Source organism: Helicoverpa armigera, chromosome 12, assembly GCF_030705265.1.
Source record: "Helicoverpa armigera isolate CAAS_96S chromosome 12, ASM3070526v1, whole genome shotgun sequence".
In the NCBI taxonomy this organism is placed as follows: domain Eukaryota; kingdom Metazoa; phylum Arthropoda; class Insecta; order Lepidoptera; family Noctuidae; genus Helicoverpa; species Helicoverpa armigera.
In genome coordinates, this window is record NC_087131.1 from 2,358,174 (window position 1) to 2,380,246 (window position 22,073).

The window sequence follows — 22,073 nt, forward strand, 5'->3', positions numbered from 1 at the left end:
GCAGATTTTTTGTTTGTGTACTTTTGTGTTTTCCGAGAGTGCTAAATTGAATTTATGTGTTCTAATTTTAACACTATGTATTGTTACCTTTTACTTTTCCCGGTAACCAACAGCATTCTCTTTTATAAGAATTAACATGTAATTATTCAAATGCACTTTGCGTTCATTAACATTTTATACTTTTACATCTCATGCTAATTTATGTGACAGTCACTGCACCATATTTCAATTAAAGTATTTGAAAAAAACCGGCCAAGTGCGAGTCGGACTCGTGCACGAAGGGTTCCGTAAATTACAGTTAAATCAACCTATCTCAAAAACTATAAGAGATACTTTGATCAAACCAAAAATCGTTGAAAGAGTTAATTAGCATGCATCACCTCTATTTTTTTTAGAATTTTATACCCCGTAGTTATAAAAATAGAGGGGGGACATACTTTTTACGACTTTGAGAGCTGATATCTCAAAAACCGTTCACTTTAAGAAAAATGTTTTTTAGAAAACTTTATATCATTTTAAAAGACCTTTCCATTGATACCCCACACGGGTATGTACATCGAAAAAAAAAATTTCATCCCTCACTTACATGTATGGGGGGCCCCACCCCCAATTCTTTTTTTTACTATTTAGTGTCATATTTTTGTAGCGGTTCATACAACACATATTCCCATCAAATTTCATCACTGTAGTACTTATAGTTTCCGAGTAAATCGGCTGTGACAGACGGACAGACGGACAGACGGACAGACGGACATGACGAAACTATAAGGGTTCCGTTTTTGCCATTTTGGCTACGGAACCCTAAAAACTGGGTAAAATAGAACATTTCTGAAAATATGATGGTAAAATAATTGTTTAAGTTAACAAACAACCAAGTTTCGCAGCGCGTTATAAAAATAATTATGGAAACACCAAAAAATGTTTGGAACGGTCTGAAAACTTTTTAATTAAGAAATTCGAAAGTCTGTGGCCTGGAAAAAAATATAAATTACCGTTCCCTTAACTTTTCCAGATAATTAGGCGCCGCATTTATTTATTCATGAAATAATGGCCGCCATTACTGACAAAAATGTTTCCGATGGACCGATTCCTTTTATGGATTGATGTTTGTTGCCAAAGTCTTTGGAATTTAATAGCAATACCAATAGCTTTTATTCAGGGATCGCTTTGAACTATTTTTAGTAAAAGCCGATAAGTTTTTCAGTTAACATTTTTGCGTAAATTTTTACGGTAACTAAATTATGTGAGGCCTTTTTGATGTTGATGTTTAACTTTTTGATTAACTGAAAGGTTTTTAATAGGTATTATAAACTGTTTGATAATTTGTTTGCGGACAGTATTTTTTAAGCTTTAAATATCTAAAAGGTAGGTACTTTCCTCCATATTTAATATTTGCCAACTATCGTAATTAAAAATATTTGATGTTGTATAGTTACCAAAAGAACATAGAACATGCTAAAATTAACATTCTATTTATACAAAAGGAATTATTTCAGTATATTAAATCAAAATGGTAATGGAACTCCTACTGCCTTCCATTATATGCATATACCATATACCAAAGTTAATTTCTTTTAAAAAGAAGCCAGTACCTGTGATGCAGCATCTCCCCAAACGCGAGCATCGAGCAAAGTTTCCCAATCAGGTGACAGATAGAACAGTATTCCATCAGCGGCTCCCTCCAGCGTAACTCCTCGAACCAGAAGAGCAGTTAACATCACGTAAGGGAATAATGCAGTGAAGTAAACCACCTTGCCGGCAGATTGGACTCCCTGGGGACAAGAGGAATTTTAAGAACATTTTTAGGGTAGGTTATTTTTAGATAGAAATATTATAACAAATTGAGGAGTTCAGACAGGCAGTCGTTCTTGTGAAACACTGGTACTCGGCTGCGTCCGTGTAGACTGGAAGCCGACCCCAACATAGTTGGGAAACGGTTACAAATAAAGTATCTTGTATCTTGTACGGCTTGAGAGATGATGAGGTAGAAATAGAACAAGATATATGGATAGGATATCGATATGCGATAGGATGCCGATTTATATATGAGACCCTGAGATTGCTGTGAGTCACTTTTTATCATGCATACAATTTTATCAAAGCAGAAAATGGCCGGTAGAAACATTACCCATTATAGGATCCCAACGAAATTAGTAAGTTTACTTTTGAACAAACTTTACTGAACCAATAATATAAAGGGGTTCGTGACTCGATAACAGCTGAATGGGTTGATCGATCAAGTTTGAAGGATCAAGGTCGGTTGCTGGGGTCAATAACCTTGATGATACCGAAGTTCCTCATTGCTTTAGAGAGCTTGTTGATAAAGTTAGTCCGTATATAATTTCCGATCATTTTACAATTTTTGGTAATCAACAATCTAGGGGCCGCACAAACAGTCTTATGGTAGTCGTGATGTGGTCTTATAGAAAGCATCATTAAATGTAATTAAACCAAGGCAAAACAGGAACGGTTAGGGATATATCTGTTATTTCAAAACATTTTCGAAACTAATATTATAAAGAAAAAAAAATGCTTAAGCTTAGTAGCTTCTCTTACCTTAATAACAACCAAGAAAGCGACGAACCAAGACAATGCTAAACACCCAACTAAATGCCACTGAATGGAGCCCCAGTTCTCCCAGGTAGCATCACCTCGACCCAGGACACGTTCACTGAAAAGGGAAGAAAGAATAAGACATACTGAAGGTCTTGAAGCCAAGTTTGACGTATTTTTTCTTTAAGACAGTATAGAGTTATTCCGGTGGTCTTTGGTGGTAGACCTTTCCAAAAATCTCTCCTGACTCACTTAAGTCAGTACAGTTAATAAAAAAATAAATTATTTTATGAAAAATTACATAAATTCTAATGATGACAACTAAGTATGCATTTTTTTGCTGGTGGACATGATATAATTTACTATGGGGATAATTGAAAAGTCTCTGCCTATTACATGGGTCAACACACTCGCAGTTTGAGTGTATTATATTATGTCAATACTTATATTGAGCGTGTGTCGTCGGGATGTAGCTGGTAAGTCTATACGTTGTTTATTTTCATAAGTTATTCTGCGTTAGTAAATAATATATTATTCACAAAATTTTACGTAGGCAAACGTTTGTTATCAAAATACACTGGCAACTGTTATTTTCCACGCCTACACACTTTTCACATTATCAATTTCCCAGTCTTTAGATATTGTTTGATGTTTTCTTTATTAAGTACACGGCTTAGTTAGTCAATTTCAGCATGATATATTTTTAAATCAATGTATATTTGACTTATCCACTGTTTACATATACCTTTCTAACTCATCAAATCTTTGACAGATTGATTTTTTTATATAAAGAACCCGCCTCGTTAGGTCAAGTAACTGATCACGCCTACCGTGACCTACAAGAAGGTGCCCGACCTACCTTCCTTATGGCATCTCCGCTATCTTTCCTTCCTCTGTGATGGGAAATTAAAGTCTATCAGATAGACTCGTTAGATACTCTAGTTAGTAAATCAAGAGATAGATAAGTTATTGAATTCCGCAGTAAGTCGACGAAACAGCTGATTTATTATCTCTGCTATTTTAATATCGGAGCAGCGGATTAAAGCAGGTTAATGTAAGCCACGATTTATCGACTTACTATCAAGTAATGCAACGAATTTTGACCGTTTTTAGGTAATTTACTTTATTTAAATGATATCAAAAATAGTTATTGACGGATAAGAATACGGATACCGATTAAAAGATATTTCAAGTTTGATTGGATATTAGTCAAATTTTACGGATATCGTGAAATAAAATTATGAGGAAATGAGGAAAAGCTGTTTATCAAAGGATTAATAAATCATCTTTTTTATGCGTATCCGCAAAGATAACAATTTACGTAAGTGCATATATTTATTTACTTATCGTAAAAAAATATTTCATAAAATTATAGTTGTTTTTGAGATTTAAGATAACAGTACGCAGTAGGAAGGGTTCAATAATAAAATGTACAGTCGAAACATATTTTAGACCTTTATACAATTATATTATTTTGATAACTTATCCATTCATTAACATGTCTTGGAGCTCTTTTTAGAGTCCAATACAAAAATAAAAATCGCATAGTTTATTTAGAAATACATGAACTAAATTGCATTACTTCGTAACATCAAGATCATAATATATTAATCCATTCACATAAGTAAGTGTGGATTATAGGTAAATTGATTTCGTCACCATTTATCGTTTTAATCAGATAAACTATAATAAGTATAATTATCTAGTGAACAGTGGCTATTGCCTGATTACGAAAGGTCATAACACTCGATAGAGGCAATTTTTTTTTATTTAACGAACATAAAAATCAAGTTGGTTTAAAAAGTTCTGCAATTTTTTTATCGTGAACGATATCTTTTTATGCATTTGTATATCTAAAGCTGTCTATGAAGATTAAGACTAATAAATAAAGAAATTAAGTACAATATGTTTTATAATTTATTTATACTTCTTCTCTGATTACCTCATCGGCATTAGGTACTATTTCAATAGTTTTTCGAAAATTAGGGAAGAACGAGCATTACGAAGGAAGTAAAGATTTTGTACGTATTTTTTTAAATAAAATTTCTCTAAACTTCATAAAAATTTTGCTTTTCAATACGTCAGCGATAGCAAAGATTATTTTTTAAACCTAGACAGAGTATCAATTGCTTCGAAAATCAATTATAATCTTAAAGCAATAATATCACAGTGTGAAATACCGTGACGAGTGTTGTAAACCCATAATACTTAATTTATTTTGATAACATAATGATAACACAAAAAATCAAATTCCTAAGTTGGTGCAGGTGTACTTTGATTATTTAAATTAGCCAATTACCTATTCACTTTTGAAGGAGTGAATTAATTAGTTTTCAGACGTGTTTTAACTTGTTTAATATGTTAAAACAAGTTCTTGTATTAATTATTTAAATAATTGGGAAAAATACCAAACGAATCTAAAATTAAACGATATAGATCATGATGAATTTGAAATAAAAAAATGAACAAGCACTAACAAGTCGTTTCTTGATATTTTTTTGTGATTTTGTACAAAAATAGAATGCAGAGCGTAGCAATAAATATAGAACAAAATCGAAATAACTACTGTGAACTACTGTGTGAAACTGTGTCTCTACGTATGTGTACCCAAGACTGAACCATTTAAAACATATAGATAGTCTAGAGCCTGAAAAAGGACATAAGATAATTTTGATCTATGCGGAAAATAATTTCCAGAAGACGCCCCCCGATAAGACTTAGGTCCTTGTAAGTATAAACTCTCATCACCTAAATGAGAAGTGGCAAAAAAAAACAGTTATTGATCAACTTACTTGTAATACTCTTCAGCAGCCAAAGTCCTGGTGACATTGCTATACCACGGTACAGTCTCAGTTCCATTCAAGCAGTAAAGACCATCATACGGCTGAAAGCCGGTGTCGATGCAAATCTGCCCGATACTCATACACTCCCGCATGTAGTACGTAAGATCAGTAGCAAGTCCAACATTGTTCACTCGACAGTCACTGTCATACTCCCCACTGTAGCACGCTGATAAAAAAATATTATCGTGTATCAATAATCAGATTTATAACACGAATTTCAACAGCAATTGTGTAATAAATTGTTGTGAAATCTGTTTGTAGTTTGTTTTTGTTTTTGTGATTTCTGCTTTGGTTTTTATTGAACGACGCAATGATTATTTTGTTTGTCTGTGATAGGCTTATCCTTTGAAATGTAGTTTGAAAAAAGTGTACTGCAGAGTCATTAAGTACTGCAGTGCACATATAGTAAACGGCAGTCTTTGTAAAATAATGTAATAAGCAGTGGTCGGAATAGGTAGAGCTATTTGGGGTGAATGACCGCAAACATTGATATTAACATGGACATGCCTCTGAAATCCCGGGATTTTGAAATTGTCGATTGATTTAAGTGAGTTAATATGGGTAAGTGGGCAGTTATGAGCAGGTAGTAGGTGAGCACCCAAACAGTATATACTTACTTATAAACACACACAGGGATCCTGGAACGTTGTTAGAGGTAGCTTCGTGAAATATGAATTAATTAAGTAAAACTGTTAGAAACGATACTAAATATACTTTACTGCACAAGGAAATATTAAATGCCTACACAATACAGAATAGAAAAAGATAATATCGCTGCCACCGGCTGGAGGTACGCGACGGCTGAGGGGGAGCGCGAGGGGAGTGCTAGCGCCGGGTTTACGCGGGCAGCGGGAGGGGCGCGGGATCGGCGGGCACGAGCGCTCGCCTGCGCCGCTGCGAGCGAGACGGCGCTTCTCATTTTACCACGGCGGTGACGCCGCATTTTGTTATTTCGTATTTATTGTAATTAATGTAATACACAATTGTCAAATCAGTCTACGAGTTTTCCTGACCAGCTCCTGCTACACTAAGTTATCGATACATCAAGAACAAACCATTTATCTCTCTTTATTATTATATGTTTATGCTCCATGTTGCCAACCCGTCGTAAGCGCTGTTTTCGTCGCTTATTTTTTGTCTCTTTCTATCTTAAAACGTCTAAAGTATTAGCTGTCTCACTTATACAAATACAGGTACAGCGGGCTTCACTCACTCTTTTGTTTCGGCTTGTAGAGTGCGCACGTGTGATTTATTGTGTTCCTTATTTTATTTGACGTTGGCTTGTTAACTGGTTTCTGGAATCTTACTAACACGAATACTTTGGCTTGGATTTACGAATTTTGATTTGTTTTTTGCGGACTGGATACATTTGAAACTGTTTATTTGATTTACCTACCACATTTGGGTAAGTGTTTTTTATTTTTATAATATCTACAAAGGACATTTAGTGAAAAGTAAAGTAATTGTCCTCTGCTAAATACATATTTTTTCAGGCTTCCGAAGTTCCAAAGGAAGCTTTATAGTTTTGCCTTGTCCGTCTGTTTGTCACAGCCAATTTTGATATACAAAAGTTTGAAGTGGAATTTTTCGTTAGTGACCTGAGTAGCAGGGAACTTGTTTACGTAAATTGTGCTCTTCCGCTACCCTACACCTTGTAGGTGATCCGACACGCACCTGACCGCTTTTTTCTAATATAATCTTGTGTTAAAAGCTAAGTCAATTACAATACAAGGTGGACTAAGTCCTCCCCCTCGCACACCCCTTCAAGTACCGCGTTTTCCCACAATAACCATTTTCATTGGCTATTGACTGCTCTTACCTAAATATTTTCGGACATGAGCTTGACAGTGTTCTATCTGATTGTCTTAATCGGCTAACAAAATGCATTTGAATTATGTATCTCATACTTACTGTGCAATTGTGCAACTGTGTGTGGAACAATTTTTCGTGAATTTTTCACACCGTTTTTATTTCGACTATTTATTGGAAAGATTTTAACTGTTTACTATTGTTTTAGGGCGATAAACAAGAAAAGCCAAAAATGCCAAATATCAAGGAAGAAACAGTACAAAAGTGGATATCCGAATATCCAGAGCTGTTATACGACCACGCTAGTCGTTCAATATATTGCTCGAAGTGCGAGAGCCATATAACGGCGAAAAATGTAACATCAATAGACATGTCGAAGGAGCCGTGCACAAGGGAACGTTTAAACGGCCTCCGGAGGAATTTTATTCCGACCTGATCAAGTTTCTGGTTCTGTGCAATATTCCCTGGTCGCAGATGAAAATCCAGCATTCAAGGAGTTTTTTCAGAAATATATCTGTACTGTTTGTTGTTGTACTTGTACTAGTCGTAAAGTACCCGATGAGTCGCTGTTACGAAAAGTATATTTAGATAAAGTTTTTACTAACAAAATCAAAACAATTTATGAAAAAAATCAAACTGAAAAATTGTGGATATCATTAGACGAGACAACAGATTTTTTAGGTAGAAATATTGTACATTTTTTGATAAAACCATTGCATGAGAATATCTCAAATCGGCCATATTTAATTGCCTGCAAGATGTTAGAGGTGGTTAATGGACAAACCATTGCCAACTTTGTAATACAGTGTCTTGAAAATCTATGGCAAAACTCGTTTGAAGAAAAAGTTGATAATATTTTAATACTATGTACTGATAGTGTAGCATATATGATATCTGCAGGGCAAAATTGAAATGCTATTTACCACAATTAAAACATGTAACATGTTTTGCTCACGCACTTCATCGTGTTTCTGAGCAAATTCGAATGGAATATAATGATGTGGATATTTTGATATCAAATGTAAAAAAAATATTTCTAAAAGCGCCAAGCCGTGTTCGCATTTTTAAAAGAAAATACCCTGACTTACCACTACCTCCACAACCAATTATTACAAGGTGGGTACTTGGTTGGAGGCAGCATCATACTACGCAAAACATTTTGATGCAATAAAAGATGTTTTGTCTCATTTATGCAGCTCTGATGCAATAGCTATCCGAAACGCGAAAACATATTACAAAAAGAAAACATACAAAACGAGTTACAATATATAGATGAATATTTTTCAGTTATACCGTTTGCTTTAAAAGAATTACAAAAGCACCACTTGACGCTAAGTGATTCATTTTTAATATTAGATACAGTCAGAACTTGTATAAATGAGTGTGCATCAGAAAATATTAAAAATAAAATTGAAAAAGTTATAGAAAGAAATCCGGATATAGATATATTACGAGAATGGAGTGAAAAATTGTAAGAAATGAAACAGATGACCAAATTTTATTGAAATGCAAATTTGCTCCAATGACCTCAACAGATGTCGAACGTTCATTTTCCATATATAAATGGATTATGGATGTAAAAGAAATACATTAAAATGGATAATATAGAAAAACTGATGGTCATTTATTTCAATTCCGTAGATGGTGATGGGTTTTCAGCGAAGAATTGGTAGACGATGAAACATCATCGTCTACCGGTTTAGAATAATTTAATAAAAGATTAAATTAATAAAAAATAGTTAATTATTTTCATCACGCGCAGTAGCGTGAAGTCTTTCATTTACGAGCATGTCAAGAGCTTCTAGGAATAGAAAGTGTATCGTAAAGTTTTGTTACTAATCGTTAAAGATTAACATAAGGAAACGGCTTCACGTCACTGCGAGTCGTGAAAATACCTACTCTCTATCAATGTTTTCAATACGACGGCGTTATTAATGCTGAAAATGTCATAATTACATTTTACGAATGATATAGTACAAAGTTCTTTATGCATATTTTTGTAATTTATTTGCTACTTACTACTTTAGTTAAGTATATTTATATATCGTTGTAGACAGACCAACCAGTAATGTCAACTGTTTTGAAAATTAAATAATATATCTAACTCGATCATCGCATTTTATTTATATTCCATGTCTCCTATTTACTATAGTAAACTAATAAAAGTGGATTATCCATTTAAATATAATGTTCTAATTAAGCACTGACAAAAGAAAGTACTTAGTTGTTTTTTTTTTAATTTCGATAATTCCCGGAATTTTTGGAAATATTTGGCATATCTATGTTATGTCCGCATGTAGCAAATAACAAAAATACTTCTACTTATTCCTATAAAAACTACTTGAACAATGTTTTTTTAATTCCAAGAATTCCCGGGATTCCGGGAAATATTTGGCATATCCATGTTATGTCCTCATGTCGCAAGTAGCCAAAATAGCTCTACCTATTCCGACCACTGGTAATAAGCAGTATTGCAGTACCCAAACATAGTTTCATAAAGATGTTCATATTAAAATTTACTTTTGCCATTTCGTATGATCATCATAAACTATACGACAAACTGAACATTCTTAAGTGCATGATCAAAACTTCAAATACAGTGTCAAACTAAAAACATTTCATCCATTTACGAAAAATCACAAAAAAAAAATATGCTAAAAAGAAACTCACCATCGGTATTATAATCATTTTCGCAAGACCCCCAATCCAGATTGCCCGCGATAGACACAATCGTATAGAACAGAGTCCAGGCTACTATAATCATATAGTATATAGAAATAATAGAGATGACGACTAAGGTACAGTAGCCCAAACCACTGAAGAAAGGAGAAATAGCACTGAAGGCTTGTAATGGTCCAATGCCGGTGAACTGACCAATGTACAGCTCGAGGTAGAAGATTGGAAGACCAATGAATATTAACATTAGGAAGAATGGGATGAGGAATGCACCTGAAACAAAAAACAAGTGATTTAAGTTTTCGTTGATGAAATGATTAGCTTTGGCTCTTTTCTGCTACCGTGTTTTGTTTTTTATTTCACTCCGTTTGAATATAGGACGTAAATAAAAATTATAATTAATTTCGATGAAAGAACACACATTATAGGATCCATAAATACAACATTAGTTTTCATATCGAGATAGAGCAAATAATTTCATCAGATAAAATAAAAATTACTAATTCTAAACAATTGATTACATTCCACTGAATTTAAAATTGATTAAAATGATGACAACGCTTGTTAGTCCAAAGTTCACAAATAAAAAGTTTCATAAATAAAATATTTTCAATCTAAAAAACAATATTTATGTTCAAATTCCTGTAGCAAGCGGTTGTTTGGCTGACGGACCCTTATAGATAGACCGATAGAGGTCCAATAAATAATTCATACTGATTCACAGAGATATGTATTTTATTTTGATCCTGACCGTTTTTATCATCCCTTTCTTGGCTTGTCGTGATATACAGGAATTTATTGTTTTTAAAATGAAATCACGCCTAATATATCACAGGTAGAGTTATTGTAGCTTTAAATATTTCTGGCAATATATGCGATTATATTTATCTTTTTACATAAATCAACTTGGAAATATTTCGTTTTTCAATACACATAACACTCTAATCTGTATATACAATACACATATCACCTGACTGGCAGATTGAATACCTAACGGTAAGAATCAGATCATCTGCCTAGCCTTTTACTTAATATTTTAAGGTCCTCTTCGAGTCTTATTAGCGTGAGATGCCTATCTACAACTTCTTAGGAAGATAACGCCATAGACTCCTTGATAATACAACCACCAAAATAAAAAAATAGATAACTTACCACCACCATTCCTATAGCAGAGGTAAGGAAATCTCCAAACATTGCCCAAACCCACTGCGTAACCAAGACAAGCTAAAATAAACTCTAATGGACGACCCCAAGACGCTCTTTCGGGTGTCGCATCGCTCACGGTTTGTCCATTTGCTGGCTTCCCGTTGGCCTCGGTCTGAAACAAAATATATAGTTTAAATGTTACGGTTATATTGATACTCTTAAAAACACTAAATAATGAAGATACTGTGAAGCAACCAAAAATATATTTTTTGTGTTGTGTAAACCTTCCAAAATGAGCTGCGAAAGTATTATTTTAGACTAACAAAGATATTAAGTACATGATGTTTAGAGCAGAACTCTTCAAAATAATCAAATTACCTATTCTTCTAGAAATACTTCGAAAGGTTAATTTCCTTCTAAGTTTTAGTAACCTAAATTTCCATAAAGTTTCAAGGCCAAAACTCGAAGAAACCATAATCAAAAATCAATGAACAAGAAACAGCTTTCGAACAAATTCGATTAGACGTCAATAGGTTCCCATTTATAAGCGAACAACTTCCAACCTGTTCTATAGGTAATCCAATAATGGCAGCTGAACTGCTTTTCTTGTAAACTCCCAGTTAATGTATTCCAAAACTGGTGTCTTAGTTTTCTAATCACCAATAAAGTAATTACGCAAAGTTTGTGCGGACGCGAAAATCGGGAAGTGTTCCAAAACTTAATCCCTTCAAACAACGGAATAATCGTTCTCATTTAAATGTAAATTCGTTGAATTGTGACGAGAACTGAATGGAGTCGCCTGAGTTTTCCTTCGATACGCTTTTCTCTATTCAAATAATATTATGCAGGAGTCGGTGTTATTCAAGAACTACCGGCCAACTTCTTGTCCACATACTTTATGTTTATTACGGGGAACAGCAAAAGGTTGGAGTTGAAACATCGAGTTTTGACTTGGCACAATCAAAGGGGACAACAGTTCTCAGAAACCATGTTTGATTTCTCTTTTTGAGGTACAACTTGATTTAAACTGCTGTGTTTTTTTTTTAATTAATAAACACAAAAACTGAGCACACTTACACTCAAAACTACACGAACAAAAATCGTTAGAAATAACACTGCTAAAATTATGACTTTCTACATGTGAAATACCTGTAGTTAAAAATGCGCATTGGAGCTTTCCAGTACAACGAAAAACTGGTATAGTTTTCCATCTTTTTTAGGTACTCCTAGATTTCAAAACATACGCTACACTTGTTCACTCACAGCTTTTCCCCGAACTAAAAATTGCCCTTTACAAAAACAGATAGCAGACAATTCCGATTTTCGCTTCAACTCTAGATATTCCTATTAGTTAGTATAACTAGGGACTGTTTCCTAGTTGTTGTGGTACTTACATGGAGAACAAAATGATTAGCGGAGATGCCATAACGGAAAATCGAGTCAGAAAGTAACGCGCCAAAATACGGCTGTCAGGGGACGAGCAATGTTTTTTCACCTTCTTTGGACCCAATTTTTTTGTTGTTATATTATGTTCTCGATATTTCAAAAAAACCCGGAAGCCTCGTTATATAGTTCACTTGTAACTGATCATTTTGGTCATGCCCTATGTACAAATTTGACCTAGAAGAAGGCGCCTGACCTACCTATATTGCTTCATCTCAGTTCATCTTTCATTACTCTGTGTTGTGGTATCATTGCTTAGTTCGGCACAACTTTGGTAGTTATGAATTTGACGGCATGTAGTTCTATTGTTGAGGGTGTCACAGGATGGTGAATGTGTATCTACCTGCAGAGTTGGAATTGATATTGTGTTGCTTTTGAATTATGAGCAGTCGTTAGTCTGTGGTAGTTTAGATTTGGAACATAGTATTTGGTTTGGAGATCGGTTACTAACTGTTCTCCGTGACAAGATGGCACTGCGTCCCGCAACGGGATTTAAAAGTAGCTTGTGTCCTTTCTTACATTGTAAGCAGTCTGTGACATATTTCTTGTCCAGTTGAGCAGTCAACGGCCTAATAGGCTGAACTGCGAGATGCCATATAAAGCTGCGGGATTGTTCGAAAGAGTTACCGCGGCCCTGGTACATAAAAGGCCTATGACGGAACACGACGGTTTTTAGTCAGTAAGAGTCTGACACTCCCTCACTGCTGCTAACTCATAGCGGGAGGGGTCATTTGATGATTTTTGATATCGTTATTTTTTTAAAATTAAAATCGATTTAGTAGTTTTGGTGTAAAAGAGTGACAGACAGATAGAGTTTCCCATTATAACTTTCCCATTTATAATATGTTAAGAAGTTGTGCGTGAATTTTTGGCATTATTATGGTCAAAGGTCTATTTTTATTAGTATTGTGCTTATAAATGTCCAAAAGTTGCTATCCAATCAGATAAACAGTAGCCTTATCTTTTCATCAAATTAATATTAACACAAGAAACATTTTTGTTTTTTAGATAAGTGCAACAAAATTATTCAAAGATATTTTATAATAAATCAATGCATGTCATTGTAATTTAATGTAATTTGTCTTGATAAATTGGACCATATGATACGTTGAATAGATTATTCTGATATTACAAAATCATTGTGCTTTTACTTGTGAATTTTATATTTTCTATTACCACATAGTATATACCTCTAAAGCATATATATTATGTGAAGCATTTACCTATGTAGACGCCGTTATTATATGTGAAGCAAATATTAAGCATTGCGATATAATATGATAGTAGGTACATTAAACCCTATCGACCTAGTATCGTGGTGGCCTAGTGGGTAAAGGACCAACCTCTCAAGTATGAGGGCGCGGGTTCGATCCCAGGTCAGGCAAGTACCAATGCAACTTTTCTAAGTTTGTATGTGCTTTCTAAGTATATCTTAGACACCATTGACTGTGTTTCGGATGGCACGTTAAACTGTAGGTCCCGGCTGTCATTGAACATCCTTGGCAGTCGTTACGGGTAGTCAGAAGCCAGTAAGTCTGACACCAGTCTAACCAAGGGGTATCGGGTTGCCCGGGTAACTGGGTTGAGGAGGTCAGATAGGCAGTCGCTTCTTGTAAAGCACTGGTACTCAGCTGAATCCGGTTAGACTGGAAGCCGACCCCAACATGATTGGGAAAAGGCTCGGAGGATGAGGTACATTAAACCCGTAACTGTGATGTAATATTTAATGCATATAGCATAACAGTACATGGCATAATATCTATTAAACCAAGACGGTTTTATTTGCATATTTTTCTGTATCAATATCGACTTGCCACGCTCCGCTACGCTTATATTACTTTCAATAATACTATGTAAGTGTTGTGTTAGAAGACCGTAAATATATGCAATTAAGGCGGGTAATACACGAACAGCTTGGAGCAGTTAGGGGCGACAGCATCAAGCTACGACTGCATTGTGAACTGCAGAGTTCTATGGACGCACATACACGTCGTGGCGTCCTAGTGGGTAAAGAACCAACCTCTCGAGTATGAGGGGTATGGGTTCGATTCCAGTTCAGGCAAGTACCAATGAAACTTTTCTTAGTTTGTATGTACTTTCCAAGTATATCTGGGACACCAATGGCTGATAAAAAGGTGAAATAAAACATTTTGAGGAAACCTGGGCTATATAGTCTAAAATCACCAACCCGCATTGAGCAAGCGTGGTGATTAATGCTCAATCCTTCTCCGTGCGAGAGGAGGCCTGTGCCTAGCAGTAGGACGATAAAAAGGCTGTAACAGTAACAACATACACCTACTGCTCGAGCAGTCGCAATTGATTCGAGCGGAGCCTCTGACTGCTTCAAGCGGTCCGTGTATTACCGGCCTTACTCCCACACAGTTTGACGGGCGATAAGACGTTATGACGCGCGACTCTCGTGGCAGACATAATCGAACAATTATCTTGATATTACATATAATAATGATGATCGATTGAAAACTAATCGAGAAACAAAATCAGTTACTATTTACCTATCTAGATAAAGAGTGATAATATCGTTTTAAGGCTTCAATTCGGTAATTTTTGTTAAATAGTCACTCATTTTTTCGACGATTCTTTTTCATTTTGATGCCCGTTTTGTGGTCGGTATGTACCAAAAGGTAAAGGAAAACTAAGAAATCTTCTGTATCAAGAATTTATGTACAGTTTTTTTTTGTACAGTGTATCAAATTAAGACCTCCCTAAGACTGCCAACTAAACTATTGCCCAACATAGTCTGATAATAGTTAATCCTATCGATTTTTTGTCGGCCGACCTGTTCGTTGTATTGTGCGCAATATCATTGTAATAAGTAAGTATCCATAGTAGATTAATGGGCATTCCCAATATGCTATCTATCTGTCATATCTGTGGTTTTGCATACTAGATATAGGCTTTTGACATTATTTGTATGGGGCCGGTGTGACAATTCTATCTTCAGAAAGGAAATCAACAGATAAAATTTTGGGAACAGCCGTAAAGGCCGACTTTTGCGAGACCGAGGTTTGCGGAGACATACTTATAAGTCAAAATTATTCATCTTTTTTATAGTGAAGATGAAGTCAAAAACTATAAAATAAATTGTTTTAGTTCGTTGTCTGTATTTATGCATATTTTCTTAGGTAATTAGGTTATTCATAAGGAAAAACTGCCTACATTATTGTAATGATAAAATATCGATTATCCTTTTAAAGTACTCGTATATCGTGCGATCTTTAAAGTGCTTATAGCACGTGTTAGTTACCATGTGTTCAAATAAAATAAAATTATTTTGTATATCTACTGTTATCTCAAAATCTGGTAAACTATGAGTTATCAACAAATGAGTTTTTACTATACTGTATGATCCCTTGCTGGACCCTACAATACTTTAGATGATGGTGGAAAGGAATAAAAGATTGTTAAGTACTGAACACTACTGTATTAACCGAAACGTACTAAAGGTAAAGATGAGCTTAATGGACTATGAGTGAATGAAATGAGTGACGCAGCCCTTGTTGGCTGTAACGAGAACGCTTGACCAACTTGGTAGCTCAACGCGAACTGAACATATATTATGAATTAAAATGTAAGTGGCGTAAAATGCTGATGTGCGGAATGTGCGGTTGCACCGTACATGCTCCCGAGCGGGAAGATGAGTATGAGATGAACATGATAAGATGAGTAACAAGGTGATGCCAATTGGTCCTTATACTTGATGATTAACAAGGTGATTCCAATTGGTCCTTATTTAATGCTTAGAGTCTCTACTTGAACTCCGTTTTACGTGATATAGGCACTGTACACTTGTCTAACTTATGCACCTTTGGAATTTCTCTGTAATCTGACACACACGGAATTTCACACTGATTACGCGCACTAGCACTATATTCCACAGTGGATGATGACAGAGAGGCCCCAGCCTCTGCCCGTGCCGGGGTCACGTGTTGCGTTGCCTGTAGACTTGCCAATGCGGCCCTTGCCACCTCGAGAGAAGCGGTCCGCCTGTTGTGCAGCCGACGCCGTACCATGAAGCCTGCTCCAACCACCAATACAACTCCGATCATCACATAAAATGCTGTGTAGTGATGGATATCGTGATAGGAAAGTTGATTTGGTAACTTTTCACTTGCTTTAAGTATGCGGAGTTGTTTCTTGATTTCGTCGAACTCCTCGTTACTCGAGAGTAGTGTATTGTTTTGTATCAGTGGTGTCGAGATGCCTGCGTTTATGATATGATTAATTGGTTCTATCTCAGGTAGCTTTAACGATGGTTTTATGTTTAAAGTGCTAAAAGCTTCATTGCGTGAGTAAACGGTAAAACTTTCAGTTTTAATTAGACAGTCGTGTTCGACTCCCAATATGCCTGCTTTTATTATCTGCCCCGGCGACACATTATCGCCGCATAGAACTCTTATTTCACACTGACTACAGCAGAAAAATGCGTAATTGTTTATTTTGCTAAGAGCTGTCCATTGGTTCGAACAAGTCGTAATGCTGATCTTGCATTTGCTTGAGTCTGGTTCTAGTTCACAAAATTTTTCATTATTCTTGAGATGATAAATTGGCTTCTCTATATGACATAGATAATTGTCCACATTGTCACTTAGACATACCTGAACGTCGGATATGGACATTGGTAAATACGAGTCCTTCTTTAAATTGATTGCAACATGTTCAGCAATCGGAGTTAATGTAGCCATCCTTGAATTACCTACAGATTGAGGTATTGGGATAATTTTCATGATGGAAAATGTATCTCTAGACACCAGAGGTACTTTCAATTCGAAGATTAAAAACTCTTCAGTCATTCTTGCTTTGACTGTCAATAAATGATAAATGTTTTAAAGTTGATTTGTAAGTTATTGATCGGTAACGTAAGATCCTTTGAAAGATGACTCGATATTGTATTCAGCGTGTTCTTCAGTTGTTCTGGTGACAATAAATGAATATTGAGTCTTCCGTGGTAAACATCTGTTACGGTATCTAATAAACTTGTTTGGATTGTTTTTAGCTGTCTGAGAACATTGCTTGTAGCGATTGCTCCCGTACTGAAATCGTTCATGATTCGATTTCTCTCTGATTCGTTCAATAAAACGTTTTCTATTCTATCTAGCTTGATTGATAATGTATTAAGCATCTTGTGTTGCTTATTAATTGCTTGCCCGTTTCTTTTCAAAATGTTGTATTCTGCTTCAATTACCGTTGTTTGTTGTTTCAACAGCGAGATTAAATGATCTTCATTGTCACGTATGGATTGAATATCTTGTTTATATTGTTCTGCGAATCTCTCATCAAGTACACCGAATAAATTGTTTGCAAGATACCCTACACCGTTGATAAGGCCTCGCTTGCGGCGGCGCAGGTCTCGTGCGCGGCGCGTGCCGGTATGCTGACTCAGCAGCAGGTGGTTATAGTACTCGAGTTCTGAGAATTCATGCTTTAGTTGAACTTGAATTACGTCACAATGTGATGTTTCTTTAAACTTATTGCATAGCTGTTCTAAGTAGCCGAGGTATTTACTGCATGCTTCGGTACCTTGCCAAAGTGAATTCATGTCATAGTATGTGACTATCTTCCATTCATCTCTGATTAGTTGCATGTTTGCAATTTTGTCCAAATAAAACCTTGATTGTCTTTTAATTGTGTTACATTGTATGAACCGTATGCTGTGGTCAAAATGCTCATGAAAGACAAGAGTAACATTACCAGCGAAAAAAAGCTGTAGTTTACTCTTTTGATTTGATATGGCTTGCCATCCTTTACTTCCTTGGAACGCAACTCTTGTTTGTTGATTCTATCGTTCACAGGAGAATAGACAGTTTGATAATAGGCCTCTTGATCAGCCCATTCTTTGTTTTCAATGTGACCACCCTGATGTGGCCATCGGCCCGGGATGCAGCTGGACGACTCGACCAACTGCCCATTTCCCAGGAGGTAAGTTTGCATCGTTAATTGTGACGATGTCATTTAGTTGAATGTCTGGTTGAGAATGTCTCCACTTGCTTCTTGCTGACAGCTGTGTGAGATATTCTGCATGCCAACGTTTCCAAATATCTTGTACTATTTTTTGAGTTAAATGCCATCTTGTCCGCATATCAGTTTCTGTTTCTAATATAGTCATATCTTGATTTAGATTGATAAAGCTTGACGGAGAGAGGAAATCTAGATCGTTGGGGTCTTCAGTAAGAGGACACAATGGCCTTGAGTTAAGTACTGCTTCTAACTGGGCCAGAACTGTGCTGAACTCTTCAAAAGTGAGCTTTTGCTCTCCAACGACTCTTCTTAAATGATATTTTAAACTTTTAACTGCAGCCTCCCACAGCCCTCCTGCTGTGGGCCATGAGGGTGCGTTAAAATGCCATTCAATCTCCAGGCTAGTAATTTCTTTGATGAAATCTTGATCAAATGTTTTTTGTATTTGTTCCAATTCTTCCTGTAAAATTTTGTTAGCACCAACAAAGTTTGTACCATTGTCGCTATACAAGTGTTTCGGCGAGCCTTTTCTTCCAGCCATTCGTCGCAATGCAGCTAGGAATGCTGATGATGTGAGGTCCGAGACTAAATCTAGATGAACAAGCTTGGTTGCCATACAGACAAATACCACTACGTAGCCCTTTGTAGTCTTAATTCCTCGGCCCTTGTTGGCCTTTATGAGCACGTGTCCGGTAAAATCGACGCCTGTATGTTCAAAAGGCTTTGCAATGTTACATCTCTGCGTAGGTAAATCACCCATCAACTGTGTCATCTTGCTTGGATTGTGTTTACGACAGGTAACGCAGGTACGTATACGTTTTTTGACGGCTCGATTACCGCCTATGATCCAATAATTCTTGCGAATGAATGCTGATGTCACCCGTGCTCCTCCATGGAAGGTAAGTTCATGTGCTTGATCTATAATTAAGTTTGTTAAATGTCCTTCGTGAGCTATGATAATCGGATGCATCATGTCTTGATTGATATTGGCCTTGCTTAGTCTTCCTTTGACTCTGAGAAGTCCCTCGTTGTCAAGGAATGGATTTAATTGCAATAACTTGTTTTTTGCTGATAGCGGCTTATTTTCTTTTAAATAATGTACTTCCTGAGCAAATTCTCTCTGCTGTACATGTAATATTATTTTATGCTTAGCATTTTTTAATTCATGTAATGTTAAATAAGTTTGCATGCGATTTTTCTTGTATCTCGCTTGCTTGATAAATCTTAATATCCATGCTAAAACTCTTGTTAGTTTAGCGAGTGTACTATATCTTACTAATAATTCATCCAAAATATTATCGCTTTCTTGCTGCGATATGTGATTAATAAGTTTCTTGGCTTTTCGTGCTTCTTCGTCTGTGGTAAACACTGCTTGCTCAGTTTCATGGTCAGGGTCGTATTTTCGGAGCCACGACGGTCCTTCCCACCACAGCGAATGATTTTTCAATTGATCGATACTCAATCCGCGGCTTGCACAGTCCGCTGGATTTTCTGCTGACTTGACGTAACGCCAGCAATCTATCGGTATTATGCTTGATATTTGTCGCACCCTGTTGGCGACAAAGGCTTCCAACGTCCTGGCTCTTTTTGTAACCAGGCTAGGACTACCATTGAGTCTGTCCAAGTATATATCTTGATATTATGACTGATAAAGCATTGTTTAATTTTAGCCAACAATTTTGACAATAATAAAGCACCACTCAACTCTAATTTTGGTAATGATATTGATTTGTTTACTGGAGCTAATCTTGCTTTTCCTGCCACCAAAGAAATCTTTGTTACTCCGTTGTTTTCAGTCTTGCAATAAACAACGCATGCGTAGGCTTTATTAGACGAATCGCAGAATCCATGTAATTCTAGCGTGTTGTTTTCTCCTGTACCCAGCCAACGCTCCAACTTGAATTGATTGATTTTGTGCATGTCATCTTTAATGTTTAGCCATTCTTTGCTAATTTGATCGGGTAACTTGTCATCCCATTGACTACTTGACATCCAAACTTGCTGAAATAGTAGTTTTAGCTTTGTTGATAACGGTGACAGCCAACCAAGAGGGTCAAACAACTTTGATATGTCTGATAACATGGATCTTTTAGTTGGTGTTTTGTTTGATGGTTCCATTTTTGATTGAAATGTAAATAAGTCTTGTTTTGAATTCCAACGTAATCCCAATGTTTTGATGTCTCCATTTCCTTAAAATCGAAATTTTCTTGCTCTCTATTCGCACTGATTGCATCGTCTTGTAAGACTGATACGTTGGACGACCACTTTCTTAAATTAAACCCCTGATTTTAGCAATGTGATTAAATCTTGCTTTAGTTTTACTGCTAACTCGACAGAATGCGACCCATGAAGGACGTCATCCATGTAGAATGACTGCTCCAAGGCCTTGATTGCAACACTGTCGAAATTTTGTCTCTCATCTTCAGCCAGTTGTTTTAAAGTCATCATAGCTAAAATGGTGCGGCCTTGGTGCCGTATGTAACCGTGCATAGTTGGTATACCTGATGACGCATGTCAGTAGTATCCCTCCATATGATTTTTGGAATTTTGATCCTGTTCATTTAGCCAAATAAAACGGAACATTTTTCGATATCTGCCGTAAAAGCAACGCGATATTGTCTCCACCTTAGTAGTAAAGATTGGAGATCTTGCTGTAGATTTGGGCCTTTTAACATGACGTCATTTAAGCTAGTTCCTGTTGTTGTTTTTGATGAAGCGTTGAAAACTACGCGAAGTGCTGTCGTAGTGGAATCGTTTCGCAATACACAATGGTGCGGTAAATAATAATCCGGTTGCATGTTACCGGACGCCGGTATCATATGTCCTAACGTTTTATATTCTTGAATAAATAATTTATATTGTTTTGCTAATTCTTCATTATTGTGAAGTTTCCTTTCCAACTGTTGAAATTGCGCCATTGCTTTATTTTTAGACAATCCCAACTGTACCTCAAAGTTTTCTTGAAAAGGCAATCTTACTTCATACATGCCATTATCATGCCTTCTTGTGGTTTTCTTGTAATACTCAATGCATTGTAGATCTTCTGCAGATAAATTGGATGATTCCGAGATGTCTTCAATCTCCCAAAATCTTTGTACTTCGTCCACTTGATTCAGGACTACGCTACAATGAAAAGTGTTTAAGTTTCCGCATAAGATCCATCCCAGTCGTGTCTGTTGCGCGACCGGTAATGATAGATCCACCCTGATAATGCCCTCTAAAATGATATGGGAATACACATCGGCTCCCAATAAGATGTCGATAGGACGGCTGACATTGTATTCTGGATCGGCTAGTTGCACGCCAGCTAGATGTGCCCATGTTGGCTTGGTAAATGTACATCTTGGTAACTGATTAATCAGCGTGTCCATGATTACTACATCTGTTTTAAATGTAAAGTCATTGAAATGCGAACAACATGTTATGTTCGTAACGCCCTTGCTACTGCTCTCCTTTTCTCCTATCCCGCAGATGACGGCCTTGCAATACTTTCTTGATAAAGCTAGCTGTTGTGTCGCTCTCGCTGTGATAAGAGAGGCTTGAGAGCCTTGATCTATTAGCGCACGCATTTTGTGGTATGATCCGTCACTTGCTTGAACTTTGATCATTGCGGTTGCTAATAATGTT

General features: G+C 36.2%; 1 protein-coding gene across 1 annotated transcript in view; it reads right to left on the bottom strand.

Annotated features, from left to right (window-relative positions):
• LOC110378010 (sodium- and chloride-dependent glycine transporter 1) overlaps positions 1 to 22,073 on the bottom strand; it is a 36,418-nt gene that overhangs the window by 10,378 nt on the left and 3,967 nt on the right. Inside the window, exons 2-6 of the mRNA XM_049838891.2 lie at positions 11,034 to 11,199; positions 9,876 to 10,154; positions 5,346 to 5,562; positions 2,557 to 2,671; positions 1,593 to 1,772 (exon numbers count right to left, since the gene is read on the bottom strand). Coding sequence (XP_049694848.1) covers positions 1,593 to 1,772; positions 2,557 to 2,671; positions 5,346 to 5,562; positions 9,876 to 10,154; positions 11,034 to 11,199 — 957 coding nt within the window. The remainder of the gene's footprint in view (positions 1 to 1,592; positions 1,773 to 2,556; positions 2,672 to 5,345; positions 5,563 to 9,875; positions 10,155 to 11,033; positions 11,200 to 22,073) is intronic.